Source organism: Salpingoeca rosetta (genome assembly GCF_000188695.1).
Source record: "Salpingoeca rosetta unplaced genomic scaffold supercont1.13, whole genome shotgun sequence".
In the NCBI taxonomy this organism is placed as follows: domain Eukaryota; class Choanoflagellata; order Craspedida; family Salpingoecidae; genus Salpingoeca; species Salpingoeca rosetta.
Genome location: NW_004754921.1, coordinates 1377079 through 1397750, shown reverse-complemented (window position 1 = coordinate 1397750; position 20672 = coordinate 1377079). Strand labels below are relative to the sequence as shown.

The following is a 20672-nucleotide window of genomic DNA, read 5'->3' as shown; positions in this document are numbered from 1 at the left end:
GTTATCATGCTTACACGAAACAGGATGGTTGTTCTCTCTGCTTTTCCAACTGCGATCTCCTACAACCAAGACAACAATACATTGACACGCACACACACACACACACACACACACCACATGCACACACACACACCACATGCACACACACACACACACACACGCACACACACACACACACACACACACACACACACACACACACACACGCATGCACACACGCAGCTGATGCGGATGACGAGGAGCATGCGCGCCAGGTGGCGAAAATCGCCGAGTTGGAGGATGAGATTGCACGCATGCGCAAGCAGAAGGACAGCGCCACTGCCACAGTGACAGAGGAAAAGCAGAGCATGATGCACCGCATGGACGACATGATGCAAGAAAATTCAACCCTCAAGGAGCAGTTGGCCCAACAGCAGGTAACCGCTAGGGGGGGGGGGTGTCGGTGGATAGACGGACTGCTAATCATGCAGTTGTGTGTGTGTGTGTGTGTGTGTGTGTGTGTGTGTGTGTGTGTGGCACATTGTGTGCCTGCGTCGTGTATGGCGTGGGTTTTGGTTGTGACCCTGTCTTCCTTACATGCGGGTTTTAACCTCATTCTAACTGCTGTTCTCACTTGCATATGGCATGATAGGAGGAGCTGGCAAAGCTGAAGGAAGAAGCGAAAGGTCTTCAACAACAACTCGGTTCGTGTCAGCCCCTGATCTCCGACAGAATCATCCACACATCCACAATGCACACATACCTAAACACACACGTATCCACTCAAATATCCACACGTTATCACACCCACAATGCACACATATCTCAAAACCATCGCCACCATCACGCGTCCCTTGGTCAGACGCGGGCCAGACCGAAAGCTCAGCGCTGCGTGCGCGTGTTGATGAGCTGGAGGCTAGCGCTCAGGAACTGCAAACCAGCCACGATGATGCCATCGCCGCTCTGAAGCAGGTGTGTGTTGCGGCTCTGTGTGTGTGTGTGTGCTGTTGCTGTGGCACAATCGACAACTTTTGTTGTCAGCAGTGCTGTCGCTGTGTGCAAGCGTGAGCGCGCGTGCTTACGAGGGTGTTTGCATCACCATGACTATGCGTGGCCAGGAGCTGGCTGCGTCGCAGGAGCAGGTGGAGGCACTTGAGGCAGAGAAGCAAAGCGCTCTTGATGCTGCCGCTGCTTCAAACGCGGACATGGCCAGCCTGAATGAGAAGCTCGTGAGTGGTATTTTGTTCCTGCGAGCACCTGCGCCTGAATCAAATGCGTGTGATGCCAATTTTCCTTGTCGTTGTCGCCCTTCGGCGTCTCTCTCGCACTCGTGCAATCACACACTCATCGATTCCACTCACTCACTCACTGACTCACACCCACACTCACACACACACTCACACGCACAATGCACAATACACAACACACACACACGTGCCCGCTGGTGCAGGCTGCTGCGGAGTCGCGCGCTGAGAAGGCAGAGGCCGCGCTCACAGCGGCGCAGGAGCAGGTGCAAACGAACACATGATGTCGTGGTGGTGGTGGTGGTGGTGGTGGTTTGCTGAATATCGGGATTCCTTGGCAGTGCGTGCGCGTACATGCGTGCATGTGTTTGCTTGTGTGTTTGTTTGCGTGTGTGATCTCAGGCATGAGGCGTGTGCTGATTGCTCACCCTATGCTGCAACTTTCTTGCGCTCGCGTGTATTTGTGCATGCAGAAGGAGAGCGTTGAAGCGTCGCTGTCGTCTCTGCAGGAAAAGCACCAAAAGCTGAAAGATAAGGTCTGTGTATGCATTCGGTGTGTGGTGTGTAGTGTGTGGTGCTTGCAAGCAAGCAAGCAAGGCGTGCCGCAACCAACCCTCGCACACAGCAGCCACCACGGAACTTTACGTCAACTTGTGCACACACACACACACACACACACACCTCTGCTTCGCGGCCCACGTGTTGTCATTGTGCCAGGCGCAGTCGTGGCTGCGGGAATCACAGGAGCACCGACAGGCGGTGGACGCGGCGGAGAAGGAGCGAGACGCCCTGCGCACACAGCTCGCCGAACTGCAGGCATCTGTGCAGGAGGGCAGCGAGGAGGCAGCCAAGCAAGTGAAGCAGCAGATGCAGGGACAGGTGAGCGAGCTGCAAGCGGCACTTGAGAGTGCACAGGAGGAGGAGAAGGCAGCAAGCGATCGTGCGGACACAGCAGAGGCGCAGGTGAGCGAGCTGCAAGCGGCACTGGAGAGTGCACAGGAGGAGGAGAAGGCAGCAAGCGATCGTGCGGACACAGCAGAGGCGCAGGTGAGCGAGCTGCAAGCGGCACTGGAGAGTGCACAGGAGGAGGAGAAGGCAGCAAGCGATCGTGCGGACACAGCAGAGGCGCAGGTGAGCGAGCTGCAAGCGGCACTGGAGAGTGCACAGGAGGAGGAGAAGGCAGCAAGCGATCGTGCGGACACAGCAGAGGCGCAGGTGAGCGAGCTGCAAGCGGCACTGGAGAGTGCACAGTCTGCGGGGGAGGAGGATCGAGAGAAGCTTGCTGCCGAGACGACAACACAAATGCAGCAGCTGCAAACGGCGCTGAAGGAAGCAGAGGACAAGCGAGATGCACTGCAAGAGGAGCTAAATACATTGGACGCACGCGCACGTGAGCTGACAGCAGCAAAGGAGGACGCAGAGGCACGTGCCGCAACGCTGACCGACCAGGTGGCAGCAGCGAAGGCAGACAGGGAGGCACAGGCGAGCGCTGTGCAGCAGAAGGAAGAGGAGGTGGCGGCGTTGAAGGCGGAGGTGCAGCGGGTGCGCGGTGAGGCAGAGGCAGCCCACACGGCAGCCACACAGCGGTCGGAGGAGCAAGCGGGGAAGATCAAGGAGTTGCAGGTGCACCTGACGAAGCTCAAGGGCAAGGCGGAGACGTGGCTGCGGGAGGGGCGGGCTGCGATGGAGAAGGAGCAGGCGGTACGCGCTGACCTCGAGGCGACCACGACGGCGCTGCAAGCGGCGAGGGAGGAGGTCGCCTCGCTCAGGGAGAAGGTCGACGCCGCGTCCAGGCAGGCCGAGGAGCACCAGCAGTCCAGCGCAGGCGTACAGGAGCAGATTGCACAACTGAAGGCCGAGCATGAGGAGGAGCGGTCCTCCCTTCAAGCACAGCTGTCAGCGCTGCAAGTGGACAAGGAGGAGAGGGCGGAGCAGCTGCGTGCTGCACAGGATGCGCGCAAGGAACTGGGGGAGGACATGGCTGAATTGACGGAAGCGCTGCAATCGAAGGCGAGCGAAGCGGAGGCGGCGACGGGCAAGGTGGACGAGCTGACAGCGGAGGTGCAGAAGCTGGCACTGGAGTTGGAGGTCGCCCAGGGGAAGCTCGAAGACGCGCACGCGCAGCAGACGGAGGGCGAGACGGCGGCGTGCAGGGAGCGCGACGCCATCGCCGCAGAGCTGGCGGAGGTGAAGGAGGAGCTGGCGACGGCCACGGAGGGCGCTCAGGCTGCCCGCGAGCAGGTGGAGGACCTTCAAGGACAGGTTGAAAGCCTGCAGGCAGCGCTGGCAGCAACGAAGGAGGACGGCGAGCAATCCAGCATCGCTGTTGCTGAAGAGAAGGAGACACAGCTGCAGGCGCTGCGCAGCGACTTGAAGGGGTTGCAGGCCACACTTGAAGCGAAAACGGAGGAGCATCACACCGCCCTTGAGGAGGAAAATAACTCCTTGAAGGTACGCGTGCGTGCGTGCGTGTGTGTGCGTGTGCGTGTGCGTGTGCGTGTGCGTGTGCATGTGCATGTGGAACTGTGCGGCGTGCACATGCTTGTGGACATGCTTGTGTGCGTATGTGTGGATGTAAGTGTACGTGTCTGCTTGAGCGTGCATGTGCAAAGCGCTCGTGTGTGTGTGTGTGTGTGTGTGTGTGTGTGTGTGTGTGCGTGCGTGTGCGTGCGTGCGTGCTGGGAGGCCCAATCTTTATGGGTTTGATGTCCCTCCATACACATGAGTCATCACACCATGTAACGTTCACACCCCGTGCTCTCACACGCTTGTATTTAGGTTCGCCTGTCAAAGTTGAAGGAGAAAGCCAAGGCCTGGCTGGAGGACAACAACCGCCTGCGCACAGAGCAAGAGGATGGCGGGAAGCAGACGCAGGAGCTAGCGGCGAAGCTTGATGCCGTGCAGGCACAGCACGCAGAGGCGGAGAAGACGATTGAAGACCTTCAAGGACAGTTGGCATCGCAGGTGCGCGCAAATGAGGAGGGCGTGGCAGCGCTGCGGGAACAGCTTGAAGCCAAGGCAGACGACCTTGAGAAGCTTGAGGCAGCACGCGCTGCTGCTGTGCAGGCGCAAGAGGAAGCACAGAGCCGGGCGCAGCTGTACGAGCAGGAGATGAACGCGGCCGTGGAGGCAACGCGGAAGCTGGAGGAGAAGTGTGAGCAGCTCAGCAAGGAGTTGGACACGGCCACGGAAGCAAAGCAGGTGCGGCCGGGGAGCTTAATTGTTACGTGCTGTTGCCATGGGATACGAAACTCGTGTCAATGTGCTTTTATTTTGTGTGCTTTTGTTTGCTTGAATGTCTGAGTGTGTGCACATGAACACATGCACTGCACAAACAGTTCCACACACATCCCTCTTTTACAATCACACGCGCCTGCCCTCACACATTTCCTCCTTCACCTCCCCCCTTCACTCCCTCAATATACCTCTCCCTCCCACCTTCCCTCACCCATCCACCTGCGTCCTCCCTTTGCATCTGTAGGCGATGGAAAAGAAGGCTGAGGAGTGGAGCAGCGAGCGCGCGCAGTTGCAGGAAGCAACAGACGCGGCGAAGCAGAAGACAAACTTGTTTGACAAGTTTAAGGCCAAGCTGAAGGAGGTCAAGGGTGAACGCGACGCCCTGCAGAAGGAGATGGACAGCGTGAAGCAGGCAATGGATGAGCGTGACGCCGCTGTCGCTGCTGCAAAGGAGGAAGCAGAGGCACAGCAGGCGCGCACAGAGGCCCTGGCACGAGAGGTTGCAGCTGCCACAGAGGCCAAGGAGGCGGCTGAAGCGAAGGTGGACGCGTTGGAGGGTGAGCTTGCAGCGGTGCGTGAGGCGCGCGACGAGCTGGCACAGCGCATTGACGCACTGGAAGAAGAAGCACGCGCACATGCACACGCACAGGAGCAGTTGGTGGAGGCGGAGGAGAAGGTGGCGGCGGTGCAGGCGGAGAAGGCATCCTTGCAGGCACAGCTTGAAGCGGCGAAAGGTGAAGTAGAGACAGCACAGGAGGAGGGAAAGCAGGCGAAGGAGGAGATGGCCCGGTTGGCTGCCACGCTAGACGAAGTGACCGCAGCGAAGGAGGAGAAAGAACAACAGGCAGAGGCACTCGCCGAGGAAATGCAGGCGTTGAAGGAGGAAGTGAAGGCGCTTGAGAGTAAGGCGCGCAATCAAGAGGAGCTGAACGAGCACTTGTCTGACCTTCGAGAGCAACTGAAGGACAAGGACGCGGCAGCGAGACAGATGGACGAGCTGAAGGAGCAGCTGCGAGAGGCGAAAAAGGAGGCAGAGAAGGTGCCCCAGCTGGAGGAAGATGCACAGAACAACGCAACGTTGATTGCCAAGCTGCGCTCAAAGGCAAAGTCTGTCATCACTTCCCTCAACGCGAAGAAGGAAGAGCTGCTACAGGCCCAGCAGGTGTGTGTGTATTTGCTTTGTGTTTGCGTGTGCGTGTGTGTGCGTGCGCGGGTACGTGTGTGTGTGTTTGTGTGCGTGTGTGGTTATGCGTGTGTCTGAGCATGCATGCGTGACAAGCCATTTACATATCCTCATGCACACCTCTCATGCATGTGTATATGTTGCCCTACGATGGTCACCATCATCATCATCATCATCATCATCATCATCATCATCATCATCATCATCATCATCATCATCATCATCATCATCATCATCATCATCATCATCATCATCAACCGCCACAGGAGCTGGATGCGGTGCGGGCGCAGCTGGCGGTGCGCGATGAGTCATCAGCAGCAGCGACAACAGAGATGAAGGAGGAGATGGGCGAGATGCAGCAAGCACTGGAGGACACGGAAGTGCTGGTGGAGCGGCTCAAGGCTGAGATGGCGGAGAGAGACACGCAGCTGGTAGCAGTGCGCAGCGAGCTTGAGCACAAGACGGCGGAAGCGGAGGAGATTGCACGTGCACTTGAAGAGGAGCGAGCGGCACTGGCCGAGGTGAAGCTTGAGCTGCAGGTGGCGAAGGAGGAGGCGGACAGGGCACACGAGGACAAGCAGCACGCTGCACAGGAGACAGACGACCGCGCACAGAAGGTGAACACATACACGTGTGTGAGTGTGTATTTGGGAGAGGGCACGTTGGGAGAGGGAAGGTTGAGGGGCAAGCAGTCAGTGCAACAGTGTGCGTGCATGTGTGTCCGTGCGTGTGTGTGCGCGCGTGCGTGTATGGTTGCACGAGCGTCGGCGTGCTCACTTCATGTGCGTGCACTGTGCGGATGTGTGCGACGATACAGCTGGAGGCGCGGGTTGAAGCGTTGACACGCGAACGTGATGATCACGAGGCGGAGATCAAGCAGCTGAAGCTCGCCATGCAGGTTATAGCACGTGCTGTTGCACATGCACCTTTGGTGTTGTGGGTTCTGCCCTGCACATACACACATATTGCGTTGACACTGCGTACGCTGCTCGCACCATCACACAAAGTACACGTACACACACACACACACACACACTCGCTTGCTCACATAAGGCCAACAACCCATCCCAAACAACCAATCAACAGGATCGGGCGGCAGCTGAGGAAGGCGCTGCTGCGAGTGTTCGGCGTTCGTTTGAATCGCTGCTTGCTGATCTTGAACAACATCTCGCCATCAAAGACGACGACGAGGAGGAGGAGGAAGCCGATGAAGAAGATGGTGATGGCAGTGGTGCCGGCAGTGAGATGCAGCTGCAGGCGCGCGCCCGTCGCATTGTGGCGATGGTCGCTGATCTCGTTGTCAGTGCAGCCGCACACGACGAGGAGAATGATGATGAGGAGAACAGGCAACGCGACGAGCAGCAAGCACAGGCGCTCGAGGCGAAGGTCGAACAACAGCAGCAACACATTGCTGAGTTGACAGAGGCGGCGACAGAGCGGGAAGCCGCGTTGCAAAAGCTACAGCAGCAAGTGGACGAACTCCATGATGCGCTAACAGCCCGCGACGAGGAAATCCAGCAGGTGCCCTGCGCTGCGGTGTGTGTGTGTGTGCATGCGTGTGCGTGCGTGTGTGTGTGCATGCGTGTGTGTGCGTGCATGCGTATGCGTGCATGCGTGCGTGTGTGTGTGTGTGTGTGTGTGTGTGTGTGCGTGTTTGTGTGTGTGTGTGTGTGCGTGTGTGTGTGCGTCTTGTTATGCGAGAATGTGGTTGTGTCCCTGTTTGTGAGGCTTGCTCATGTACTCTATGCCTGCCATCGCACCAACATCACACAGCTGCAACACGAGCTGGATGTGAAGACGCATCAGCTTGCGCTGCAGGCCAGCCCCGAGACTGCGCTTGGCAGTGACTTATCCACGCAGCAGCAGCAGCAGCACATCCAAGACCTCAAGGATCGACTCGCTGTCCTCCAACAGCAAAAGTGCGTGCTATTCGTGACACTATTCAGTGTGTGCGTGTGTGCGCGTGGGTGTGCGTGGGTGTGCGTGGGTGTGTCGCTATGTGCGTGCATGCTGGCTTTACCTCCCCCTTTACCTCCACCCCTCACTCACTCACTCACTCACCCACACACTCGCACACACGCACATTCTTCGTTTTCCTGTGTGATTCCATTGCTTCCAACAGGTCCGACACCGATAACCAACTGCTGTATCTCAAGAACGTCGTTTACCAATACATGCTTGGCTCCCACCAGGAGGTACGCGCTGGGTGTGTGTGTGTGTGTGGTGTTATGTATGTGTTTGTTATGTATGCGTATGCGCGTGTGTGTGCATATGCCAACCAACACCCAACACTTTTTTTGTCTCGCAGATGCAGCCACTCCTTGCACACAAACACACTCACTCACACACTCACACACACGCATACGCACATTCACTCACTCACTCACGCACACACACACACACACACACACACACACACACACATTCACTTGTGCTCATGTAGGAGTTGGCCAAGGTCATTTCCACGATACTGCAGTTCACCCCAAAAGAGCACGAAGAGGTTCGCGTCACCAACAGAAACACCCACATTTCTGTACATATCCTCGCGAATGCATCTGTGTCTAGTTGCAATTGCTTCTCATCTCCTCACCCGTCTCCGCTGCTGCTGTTGTTGTCATCGCAGGTGTTGCACTCCACGACGTCTCGCACCCGAGGATGGTTGGGCCTCATGCAGCCCGCATCATCATAGCACCGATAGTGTGTGTGTGTGTGTGTGTGTGCGTGCGTGTGTGTGCGTGTGTGTGTGTGTGTGTGTGTGTGTGTGTGTGTGTGTGTGTGTGTGTGTGTGTGTGTGTGTGTGTGTGTGTGTGTGTGCGTGTGTGTGCGCGCTCGCATTCACCCAGCCAGCCAAGCGTGCTTTCTCCACTGCATTTTGTGGTGTTAGTAGATGAAATGGGCTGTTCGTTTGCCCTGTTGTGAAAACTTTGGGATGTCGCCACAGTAAAAGATGAATTTTCGCACCGCCAATTTCAAATCGCCGCCGAGTCGAAAAAAAAGTTGCTGTTGTTGCTGTTGCCCCTCATTTCCACCCACAACAACAGCCAGCGGCACTTCATCGCATCCTACATCACATCATCACACCTCCTCCGCGACGACAAGGTCGATGGATGATGATGATGCTGATGATGATAAGGATGCGTTGACTCCTCCTGCATCTGCCCGAATGAAATGGAGATGTGATAGAAGAGGGTGGCTCAGGGAGGAGACACACAGAGAGGCACACATGGGGACAATGGATAGAACGCAGTGGCATGCATCATCCGCACTGCACACACATGCACTTGCCTCGTGCTACATATGCATGTTATGTGCATGTTATGTGCACGGTGTTGTTCTTGTAGCCTCTCACTGTGCTCAAACCACTTCCTTCCCCCATGTTCTGTGTTGCACCATCAACATGCTTAGTTCACGTGCGCTTGGGAGAGGATTCCAGGCAGTGACAACCAGCCATGTCAACCGCGGAGCGGAGCTTGCTCAGCCCGCAACAGACAAAGGTGTGTGAGTGCGTGTGTCTGAGTGAGTGTGTGTCTGAGTGAGGAAGTGTGAGTGAGGAAGTGTGTGAGTGTGTGTGTGAGTGTGAGTGTGTGTGTGTGTGTGAGTGTGTGTGTCTGAGTGAGTGAGTGAGTGAGTGAGTAAGTGTTTGTGTGTGTGTGTGTGTGAGTGTGTGTTTGTGTATGTGTCTGAGTGCGTGAGTGAGTGAGTGAGTTTGTGTGAAGCAAGAGAAGGGCTTGCCAACTGGTCGCTATGACTGAGCATGCACAATCTCAATGACACCTGCACTATCTCTGGTTTCTCCCAACGTCCAGGTAAAGTCTGAATACAAGACACCAAGCAGGCGCAAGGACCCAAGCATGCAGTCCCTCCTACAGCACGACCCAACGCCCATGCAAGTCGAAGACAGGTACGAACCTCAAGCAAGCGGCATTCCCAGAGTCCCGACAATCCACTTGTATTCTTCTGCTCCTGTCCTCGTTCGTGTGTCCAATGCATGTGCTATTGGAGAGTCGCTTGTGACTTCTTGTTGTTGTTGTCCCCGCTGCTGACGTGCACGTTTGCATTCCAATGCTGACTGCAGGACACATCCCGGGAAACCAAAGGACTCCATTAAGGAACTGATGCTTGAGGTACGGGGAACGCCGCACTCGCAACACATGTTACCACAGTTTTGCGCTTTCACATCACAAGCCTTCGCACTACATACGCACACACACACACACACGAGCACACACACACGAGCACACAATCACACATAAACATACACGAGCACAATCACACACAAGCACACAAATGCTCACACACAAGCACAAAAATGCTCACACACAAGCACACACATGTGTCGCCACCTCACCACATTGCCTGAATTGCACAGTTGAGCCGCCTGACAGCGCAGGACGCGCAGGAGCAGCGGGAGGAAGAGCGCGACACGGAGCTCGAGAACATTCTGGCGAAGGAACTGAAGAAGAAGGCAAAGAAGCACAAGAAGAAGGACAAGCAGGACAAGGCACGTCATCACCACCACAACGCCAAGCTGCACAACACGTCGGTTGGCACGCCGCCCACAATCGTGCTCTCGCTCAGCAACATGACGGAGCGATCACCCACGTCCAAGTCCAAACACAAGAGCAGCAAGATCAAGTCACCCTCCAAGAAGCAGGTGGCTGTGGAGCTTTCACCAGGCAAGCACAAGAGCAAGAGCAAGAACAAACACAAGAAGGACATGAGCGACGAGGCGCTTGCACTGGAGAAGGCAAAGTCTGAGATTGCCGACCTGAAGATGGCGCTTGCGCTCATGAAGAGGGACAAACAGGCGCTTGAGCTGAAGCTCTCGTCCACAGGCGGCGAAATTGAAGACCTCAAGGTGAGCGCACATGTGCGTGGGCTCGTGTGACATTGTGGATGTTTGCATGCTTCCTCGTGTGCACATGCGCGTGTGCTTTGTGTGTGTGTGTGTGCTTGCTTTGTTTGTGTGGCTGCTGTTTATTTGGGTGCATGTGTGCAACGTGTGCAACGTGTGCATGTGTGCATGTGTGTAACGTGGAGTTTCCGTCATTTGTATGGTGTCACGAATGGTTATTTCGCTGCCAAGGGTTGCATATTCCAGCACCGTTGTTCGAAATACTCACGAAATCCTTGACTCGCACGCGCAAACAAACCACCAACCAACCAACACACCTTCCCCTCCCCCACCGATGCAGACGGACCGGAACATGCAAGAAGTGGAGGCCAGCATGCTGAAGCAGCAGACCTACCGCATGCGTAAGTTACTGTGGGATGCATGCACGCATGCACGCATGCACGCGTACAAATGCACGAAGCTGAACAATTTGTATCGTCATCAGCAACGCATGTTATCACATCCTCAATATTTCTTTGAGATACAGTTGTGACCTTCAAACTGTCATGTTTGCGTGCGTGCATGCTGACGCCTTTCTCTCCTCCCACTTACTTTGTATACTTGCAGAGGGTGAAAACCACACACTGAGCAGCATGCTCAAGCACGAGCAGAACAAAGCTCGTCATCTCCAGGAAGCATTGGATGTAAGTCGCGCATGCACTCACGCACACACATCGCATGTACACACGCATCCATGACATGCAATCACGCACAATCTGTTTCGTTGCGTCGTCGGTGCATTCTGCTTCACCAAAGCTGTGTGCTATGGTTGGACATGTTGTGTTGTTTGTTGGCCTTGATGACATGTGCAACGGTCAAGCATACTCGCCGCGCATTTGCATACAAGTTTTTGTTGTTTTCTTTGGGCGGGCATGCACAACCTTTGTCATTGTCTGCTGCAATTCTCACTCGCACCTCTGCCCCTGATCAAACTGTCGCTTCGGTTTTGCCAGGCCGCTAACCGTGCGTTGGAGGAGCGTGACAACACCATTCAGACCCTGCGCGATGATGTGAAGGCGGTGTCACAGCAGCACAACGACGTGGCCAAGAACAGCCAGGCCAAGGAGGGCGACTTGCGCAAAGTCATCCGCCAACTTGAGAACAAGGTACGAGCGTGTACCTCTGTGTTTGGGGTGTATGTACCTGAGTGTGCATGTGTGTGCATGCGTGTGCGTGTGCATGTGTGCATGCGTGTATGTGCGCATGTGTGCGCGTGTGCATGCGCGTGTGCATGCGTGTGTGTGCGCGCGTTGCGATCACATGTGCGTGCGAGTTTTGTCGCCTCATATTTGCTTGTGTGACGTCACTGCACTGCATTTGCGTCACGTTGCATGTCGCAATATGGCTCATCCTGCGCCCGCCTGCTTTTAACAACCTATTTTTGTCTCTTGTGCACTCCGTGCGTACCGTGTGCTTACAGCTCGCCACAACGGAAGGGCAGCTGGTCGCGGAGAAGGAGAGGACGAAGAGCCTGGAAGCAGAGAACAAAGCGCTCAGGGCAGACGTGGAGAAACTCACCAAGCAAGTGGAGCAGCTCAAGGCCGAGAACGAGAAATTGTCCAAGGTGAGGCCTTGTACTGTACCCGTGTGAAACACGCTGCTGTCTGAGCTGTCGTTGATAGCGAGCATGGGCGTGCAGCGACACAATTGTGTGCATACGCAAGCGCACACGTGTACATGTGTGCGGATGGATGCATGCACGCATGCACGCATGCACGCATGCACGCATGCACGCACGCCATTCCCTGTTCCTGTATCATTTCCAATGCATACTCACCCACAATATGCCGTGTCATTGCTCGTTTCTGCTGCAGGCGAGAGAGCGTCGCTCCATGGAATTTCACCGTGAGGAGGATCAACGCGTCAAGGTGTGATTGCACAACACGACATCCCCTCCCCTGCACTCAATTTGCTCGCTGACACACGCATGTGAGTACATCATCTCATCATGCAAGGGTCGATGTTGATTCGTATCTGATGCCGTGGATATCGTGTTGTTGTGTGCATGCGGGCAACAGCTTGAGAAGGAGCTCAAGGAGACGAAGACTGAGCAGGCCCGCTTAAACCAGGCCCATGAGGCCGAAACACAGGTGTGTGACCTTATGTGTGTCAAGTGTGTGACCTTATGTGGCTGTGCGTGTGTGCGTGTTTGTGTGATCAAGCGTGGCACTCTGCGAGTCGTGATAGCTGCAGAGCTTGTCTTGAGTGTTCTTGAACGGCAAAGCTGTCTTCAGTGTCCTCGACTACAAGTCACCGATTCACTCTCATCTTTCACTCACATTTTGCACAACAACAGAAAGCCAAGAAGGAGCTCGATGCAGCCGCTGTGCGACAGAAGCACCTTGAACAAGAAGTGGCAAAGGCCAATGACAAAACTGCAAAGGTGCAACTCGCAAGTTCTTTGTTCATGCGCGCGTGTGTGTCCTAACGTATCGTGAGTCTGTGTTCTTCTGACTTGACGTGCACTCGTATTCCCGTACATTGCCAATCCCATCATACACACACACACACACACAAAGCACACACACACACACACACAAAGCACACACACACACACAAAGCACACACACCCACACACACACACCCACACACACACACACACACACACACACACACACACACACAAAGCACACCACGCAACACGCAACATGCAACACCCTCGCGACAAATACAACGCACATGCACACTGAACACTTCCGCATGCTGCCATTATGTTTCGTGTTTGCAGTCTGCTGAGCAGCTCGAAGCGCTGCATGCACTCGATCGTCGAGAGCGCAAGAAACGCAAAGAAAAGGTCGACAAGGAAACCAAGAAGCGACAAGGTTAGGGTTCTATGGAAATATCCATGTTCACGTGTGGAGAGCTATCTCTAGGAGAGTGTGTTCATCGCATGCTCGACTGACCATGATGTGCACAAGTCGAGTGTACGTCACAGGCACATGTGTCTTTCACCGCCTCTACTTTGCACACACATACATGCTCTCTCACGCACTCACACACTCACACACATGACTGACTGGCTCATTCACACACTCACACATTCTCTCTCACGCACTCACACACTCACACATTCTCTCACGCACTCACGCACTCACGCATTCACACACTCACACACTCACACACTCACACACTCACACACTCACACACTTACACACTTACACACTCACACACGCACTCACACACTCACACACTCCCAACGCACACTCACACTCACACACTCACACTCACACACTCCCAACGCACACTCACACTCACACACTCACACTCACACACTCAATCACATCACACACTCACACGCCCCGCTCACACAAACAATTGACCGCAGGCATTCGGCCAAAGGACACCATTGGTGATTTGCTGCGCGACTTTGAGGATCCGTTTGCCGTTTTTGACCGCCTGATGGACTCACGCATGCACGAGACGGATGTTGACGATGATGATGCTGAAGACTCGTCCAACGCATCGATGGAGGCACAGGAAGGGTCTGATGCAAAGTGCCGTCCGAAGCTCGTGATTCGGCGCACACGCTCCGGCACGTTGGTGCGGCAGGTGATTGAAGCCAAGGATGACGATGAGAAGGACAAGCAGAAGGACAAGAAGAAGCGCAAGGAGGACAAGAAGCGCGCCGAGCGAGCGGCGAAGCAGCAAGCGGCAGCGTTCAAGGAGGCGTGCCGACTTCATGAGGAAGAGCTTGCCAGGCTTGTGGCTGCAGAACTGCCCAGCCCTCCGCGCGAGTCGCCACAGCTCCTGCGCCAGGCACTGTTCCGCTCACTGCAGAGGCGCGGGGAGAAGGCATCGTGCTCCAAGTGCCACCGCAACGACAACACGGGCCGCTTCGTGTTTGCGGCGATTGACTCGTCCTGCATGAGCGAGAGCGAAGGCGATGCAAACTCGACCACCTCCACGGCGTGCTCTGGCCCGTGCAAGCTGGTCTCCTTCTACCTCGACAACTTGAAGAAGGACAAGGATGAGTCTGATGACGATTCGTCGGAGTCGCAGGCCGATACGTCCACGCTCGACGACTTCAACTTGACTGTGTGCAGCGACCTGTTCTGCAGCAACTGCTACGACCAGGTGCACGAGGAGGAGTTTGTGAAGGACCGCCTGGCCAATGAGTTTGTGTTTACGACGCGAAACGGCAAGCTGGAGCTCATGAGCCGCGCAGACTTGCTCAAGGCAGCAAAAGAGGAAAAGAAGAAGACGGAGAGGGAGAAGAAGAAGAAAGAGAAGGCGAAGAAGAAGAAGAAGAAGAAGAAGAAGGACAAGCACAAGGATGACGATGAGGAGGAGGATGACGACGCGGACAAGTGGAACGCCTCCATCATCATCGACGGACACGAATACAAGATTGTGGACGAGTCACGCGCGGATGCCAAGGAGGACAAGAAGAAGAAAAAGAAAAAGAAGAAGAAGAAGAAGGACAAGAAGGCCAAGAACGCATCCAAGCATGGAGACAAGGACAAGCCACTCACGCTCGAAGAACAGCTAATGGTCTTGTGCGGACACCAAGGTGGCGATGACAGTGACGACAGCAGCAGTAGCAGTAGCGATTCAGACAGCGATGCCGATGACGATGACGGCGGAGATGAAGTGACAGTGAAGATTGACTCTGATGGGCACATCCGCATTGTGCCGCTGAAGAAGGACAAGGAGGAGAAGGAAAAGGCGAAGAAGAAGAAGAAGAAGGGAAAGGAGAAGGAGCCCCGCACGTTTGAAGAGCTGTTTCAGCTGCACATGGAGCGTGAGAAGAAGCGACGTGAGAAGGAGCGCAAGGCGAAAAAGCACGTGGCTGCCGAGCAGAAGAAGAAGGAAGAAGAGGAACGACGCAGACTGCGGAATGGGCTGGTGTTTCAGATGATCTGTGGCGAGAACGGCAATATCTGTGATGTCGTGGATGGTGAGGATGATAAGAAGAAGAAGAAGAAGGGCAAGAAGCCCAAGAAGAAGAGCAAGAAGCACAAGGACAAGGATGATGAGAAGAGCGACAAGAAGAAGCAAGGCGGCGATGGGGATGACGATGCTGCGGGGTTTCTTGGCTTCTCGCCGGGGCGGGTGTTTGCCATGCCCATGCCCGGTGAAGACGGCAAGCCGCTGCCACCAGGATCAGCGCGCGAGCTCATCTTTGTGAGCGAGGACGACTACGTGCCGCCACTTGCAGATGTGGAGATCTTTGAGTCGCCCGTGAAGAAACAGCAGGCCGTTGTGCTGCTGGACGAGGAGAAGCTCACGCCAGCGCTGTACGTGTACACACCCTCGCAGACGGCTGATGACCGCGGGAAGCTGCGGCTGGTGAAGCTGGGACCTGCTCGTGGAGGCAAGATGGCTTTTCGTCTCATCATGAACAGCAACAACAATGACGACGATGACAACGACGAGGGAGACAAGAAGAAGAAAAGAGGCAAGAAGAAGTCCAAGAAGAGCAAGAAGAAGTCCAAGAAGAGCAAGAAGAAGGACAGCGAGGAAGAAGCGCGGGCTGTGCAGAAGGGCACCGAGCTGTTCACGGTGAAGATTGGCGACAAGAAGTGGGTGCTGGAATCCTTGCCCACAGACGACAAGGGCGACGGTGATGGCTCGGATGATGACGGCAAACCGGGTGACGGCTGTCCGTTTGTTGGGCGAAAAACTCCTCTGCGCGACATCGTTGAGTTTGACGGGCGCTTTCCACCGCAGATCACGCTAGACCGCGAGGCTGAGGACTATCTTGCGTCACGCATCCACCACCTGCTTGACTCGTACCGTCGCGCGCTGGAGAAAGAGCAGCAAGAACGCGAGGCGGCTGCAGCAGAGGAGCGTGCGAAGGAAAAGCGCCGCCGCCGCCGCCGTCGTCGTCGTCGTCAGAAGCGCAAGGCCGCAGACAAGGCGCGCCCCGCCACGCTGTACGACATTCTCAAGCTGTACTTTCCTGAACTTCGCTCGGATGGTGACGATGGTGATTCGGAGAGCGCCAACAGCAGCTCCACGGGCTCCTCTGGCAGCACTTCCAGCGGGGATAGCAGCGACACTGAGCACTGCTGCATGTGTGACTGCCATGAGGAGGACGATGACGATGAGTCGTCTTCCTCCTCGTCTTCTTCGTCAAGCGGCAGTGAGAGCAGCAGCAGCGACAGTGATGACAGTGATGACAGTGATGATTCTGAGGAGTCTGAGAGCAGTGCGCGGGGTGGGTTCCTGTTGAATGGTGGCTTCCGCATGCTGCTTGCGGAGACGTTGCGTGACCGCAACCGCTGCTGGCGCTGCAAGCGTCTCAAGTATGCAGCATGGCTTGCTGCTCAGAGGCGCAAGCAGAAGGAGGAGGAAGAGGCAAAGCTTGCCGAGGAGAAGCGACGACGCAAGCGGCAGCGTGTGTACTTGAGCAACGGTCACGGCGTGACGCTCCGCCTTCGCACGGCCTCTGACGATGGTGAACCAACAACGGATGAGGAGGCAGAGGCCAAGGCCAAGGCCGAAGCTGAGGCGAAGGAGAAGAGGAAGAAGAAGAAGAAGAAGAAGATGCACAGGAAGATGCACCACAACTGCAGATGTAGGCACAAGTGCAAGTGCGAGCACCCGACGTGCAAGTGCCACCACCGCTGTCTGTGTGGGTTTGACTTCTCGCATGCCTCGTTCTCGTGTGAGAAGTTTGATCCTGAGGACGCCAAGATGGTGGACGTGCACGGCGAAGGTGGCAGCGTTGCTGATGCAGGCGACAACAACAAGAGCGATGCAAACGCCAGCACACACAATGGCGACGGTGACAAGGATGGCCATGGTGAGAGCGAGGCTGCTGCCACCTCTCGCCGACCAAGTGCGTCGCACCAGCACGATCAGCACACATCGCACGCCACACCAAGCAAGCAGATGCTTCTGATTGACGACAAAGACCTGCAGACGGGGGCGGTTGAGGGTGATCCCCTCGGTGAAGATGCACGGGGCAATGTCTCTCACACCCGAAGTGTCCGGGACACTGGCGTGAGTCCAATGCCTTCGCAGGGCCGCGGCGGTGGAGCGACGACGCCCATGTCCACTCGCAGCCATGCTCACAGCCACGCCCCCAGCCACGCTCACAGCCATGCCCCTAGCCATGCCCCTAGCCATGCCCCCAGTCATGCTCCCAGTCACATTGCTGTACCTCAGCCATACCATCCACCTCATGCATTTGCGGCCCCTCAGCAGCAGCAGCAGCAGCAGCAGCAGCAGCAGCAGCAGCAACACTACCCGCAGCAACACCAGCAACACTATCAGCAACAGCAACAGCAGCCGCAGCAATATTACCAAACAGCTCCACAACCACAGCACCAACACCAGCACCAGCAGTACAATGCCGGTGCATTTGCACCAACGGGCATGTATCCCCCGGCACCGCAGCACGGGCATGGCGCCTCAAACTTAACGTCGCCACAATCACACCTTGCGCACCCACCAGTGACAACGCAACAGCCCGTGGCAATGTATCCGCCCAGCAATCCTGCTGACCAGCAGGCACCACAGCACAGCCCGCTGCAACCGCGCTCGCACCAGCCTTCACCACGCTCCGTCGCCAGTCGCCACATGGCGTCCACACACGGCAGCGTCGCTGGCAGTGCTGAGGTGGAGGAGAACGAGTATGCCGTGGTCGCTGGGCCACCCACCATTGTCGATGCGCATCGTGCGGACGAGGAGTTTGCAGCGCAGCCGCTGCCTGAGGGCGACCAGGTCGTGGACATGACGGACCGCCTGCATCCAGATTCTGCCGCTGACCACTATCACCACCACCACCACCACCACCATCACGGCCACCGCCCGCGAAGCAGGCTGAGCCGCCAAGCCAGCCGCAGCCGTCATGCGAGCCGGAGTCGAAGCCGAAGCCGAAGCCGAAGCCGGGCACCAACAGCAGCGACAGCAAGCCGCGCCGTCAGCACCCACGAGCCGACGACAATGTCAGCAGCAGAAGCAGCAGCGCATGGTGCCACGGCGAACACGACGCCCACGCGCACGCCACGCCGCCGCCGCCGGGAGATTGTGGAGGCGTTTCCCGACCAGGGCACCGGCTCTGGCCGCGTGCGCTCTAGCTCCAACATTCGCCGGGAGACTGATGACCACGTGTCAGTTCGCAGCGGAGCGTCGCAGCGCCAGGGCACGCGTGTGGCCAGCGCAGTGCCCACACGGGACGTGACGCCGCACAGCCGCCCGCCACCGAGCCCAGCGCACTCTGCACGGCCGTTCAGCGGGGTACGCCGCTCCCCATCGCGCGTGCGCACGCCGACATCGCAAACGGCGGTGAACGTTCAAACCTTGCTGGATGATGTTGATGGCGCCGACGGTGCTGATGAGAACGAACATGTTCGCATGCGCCAGCGTTCGCGCTCGCGGTCCCGTGCACGCTCGCGCTCACCAGCATACCACGGGCACCCATCCGTGCATCTGCCGCCCCCACCGTCCCAGCGTCCGCCGTCATCTCACCGCGTGTCGCGAGTCTCTGACCGCCCAGACTCTGCGTGGCAGGACGAAGTGCCACGGCTTCGCCAGTCGGTCGATCCAACCCGGGCCACGGACACGGACGATAACCGCAGCTCGCGCGGGCTGCTTGAGCTGAACAGAGAGCGGTTGCACCACGTGCACCGGGATTCCATCCAGAGCTACGCCACGCCGAAGGGCCGCACTCCCATGCGCACACCCCACGCCGTGACAAGTGCGAACGTGCCGCAGCGTCGTCGCCACCGCCACCCCGACAACGGCGACAATGATGGGCATGGCGCCGCGGACCAGCATGTGCGCTCACGTCGCAACAGCACAAGCAGTAGCAGCAGTAACAGCAGCAGTAGCAATGACGATGGCAGCGACGGCAACTCGTCTGACTCGGATGTGGCGCGGAGCAGCCGGCGCCGGCGGTTTGAAGGGCGCGTGAAGGCCAGCAGCGGCAGTGGTGGGGCGTCCTCTGGCCAACGGAGCGGGGGTGGTGATGCGCAGAGTGTTGCCTCATCCCACCGCAGCCACCGCAGCCACCGCAGCCGCGCTCGGCACACGCAGCACGAAGGCGGGCAGGATGAGGTGCAGGAGTACCTCCGACAGGGGCTGAATCGCATGGGCACGCGTGGGTCTGCTGTTGAAGCCACGCTTGCCTACGATCGTGATCTGGAGATTGCAGCCGACCTTGCTGCGCTGCCGCCACCGCCATCGTCGATGTTGCATGGCACACCGGACCACGTTGACGACCGACGGGGAGCCACGGGTCAAATGCGTGGTGGCCCTGGCAGCGGTGTGCAGGGATCACCAACGTCGCTGTACGAGCTCGCTGACTACCATCGCCGTGCTGACGACGACGATGATGTCGAGGATGACGATGACGACGACGGCGAATACGACGACGACGATTACGTCGATGACGGTGATGCCATGAACCACGCTGGGTATGCTCGCTCATCATCTGGTCACGTCCACCGTCGTGGACATCATCACGATCGGACCAAGCACCGCACCACCTCAGGCACCAGTGCACATCGTCGGAAGGTGTGTTGTGAGCGTGGCTTTTGATTTTGTGTGTGTGTGTGTGTTTGGATGTTTGTGTATGTATGAATGTTGATGAATGTGTGTTGCATGTGTGTGTTTGGATGTTTGTTTGTATGTGTGTGTGTGTGTGTGCATGTGCCCTTGTGTAATTGCTAGATTGGCTGATGAATGTGATGTTGTTATTCATATGCCTCTGTGTGTGTGTGTGCGTGTGTGTTTGCGTGTGTGCTCCAGGCTGATTCGTCGCAGTCGCTGCTGACGACTGATCACGACGACAGCCAGGCCTCGGAGAACTGAGCAATTCACATGTGCCTTGCGCCTGACTTTGAGAACTTGCTGTATTGTATTGTTTGACCAGACAGAAGATGTGTTTTGATGCGCTGATGTTGTATGGATGTGTGTGTGTGTGTGTTCGATCAGAAGAGCTTCCCTTCGCATGCTGTTAGATTTCACCTGTGCCGCGCGCTATTTGCTGTATGTGTGTGTATTGTTGATGTGCGAGATTTTAACCTATGCTCACGTGACACGTGATGACATAACTTATCTGCTTTCCTTTTTCTTCTCTGGTTGTTTGGTTGTGGCACATCGCGGTGTCTCGATGCACCTTGCAAGCAGCGTGCATTGCTTGCGTGCGTGCATGTTGCACCATAAAACCGCTGACAACATGAGA

The 20672-nt window shown here is 56.6% G+C and overlaps 2 protein-coding genes across 2 annotated transcripts in view; both read left to right on the top strand.

Moving 5' to 3' along the window:
- PTSG_05730 (uncharacterized protein) overlaps positions 1-8332 on the top strand; it is a gene marked incomplete at its 3' end in the record, with an annotated part of 12362 nt that extends 4030 nt beyond the window's left edge. The window contains exons 12-27 of the mRNA XM_004993541.1: positions 223-416; positions 632-683; positions 842-951; positions 1098-1208; positions 1430-1489; positions 1697-1759; positions 1941-3674; positions 4002-4424; positions 4705-5622; positions 5910-6260; positions 6461-6541; positions 6730-7164; positions 7417-7562; positions 7766-7838; positions 8087-8143; positions 8267-8332. Coding sequence (XP_004993598.1) covers positions 223-416; positions 632-683; positions 842-951; positions 1098-1208; positions 1430-1489; positions 1697-1759; positions 1941-3674; positions 4002-4424; positions 4705-5622; positions 5910-6260; positions 6461-6541; positions 6730-7164; positions 7417-7562; positions 7766-7838; positions 8087-8143; positions 8267-8332 — 4874 coding nt within the window. The remainder of the gene's footprint in view (positions 1-222; positions 417-631; positions 684-841; positions 952-1097; positions 1209-1429; positions 1490-1696; positions 1760-1940; positions 3675-4001; positions 4425-4704; positions 5623-5909; positions 6261-6460; positions 6542-6729; positions 7165-7416; positions 7563-7765; positions 7839-8086; positions 8144-8266) is intronic.
- Positions 8333-9092: 760 nt separating this feature from the next.
- PTSG_12353 (uncharacterized protein) lies at positions 9093-20670 on the top strand (the record flags this gene model as incomplete). Its single annotated transcript, XM_004993540.1, has 14 exons — positions 9093-9137; positions 9450-9544; positions 9719-9767; positions 10013-10501; positions 10839-10899; positions 11105-11181; positions 11491-11643; positions 11958-12101; positions 12352-12405; positions 12556-12627; positions 12834-12920; positions 13266-13359; positions 13863-20002; positions 20237-20670. The coding sequence occupies 14 exons, from the start codon at positions 9093-9095 to the stop codon at positions 20297-20299; spliced, it is 7623 nt and encodes a 2540-aa protein (XP_004993597.1). The 3' UTR covers positions 20300-20670.
- Between the last annotated feature and the right edge of the window lie 2 nt (positions 20671-20672).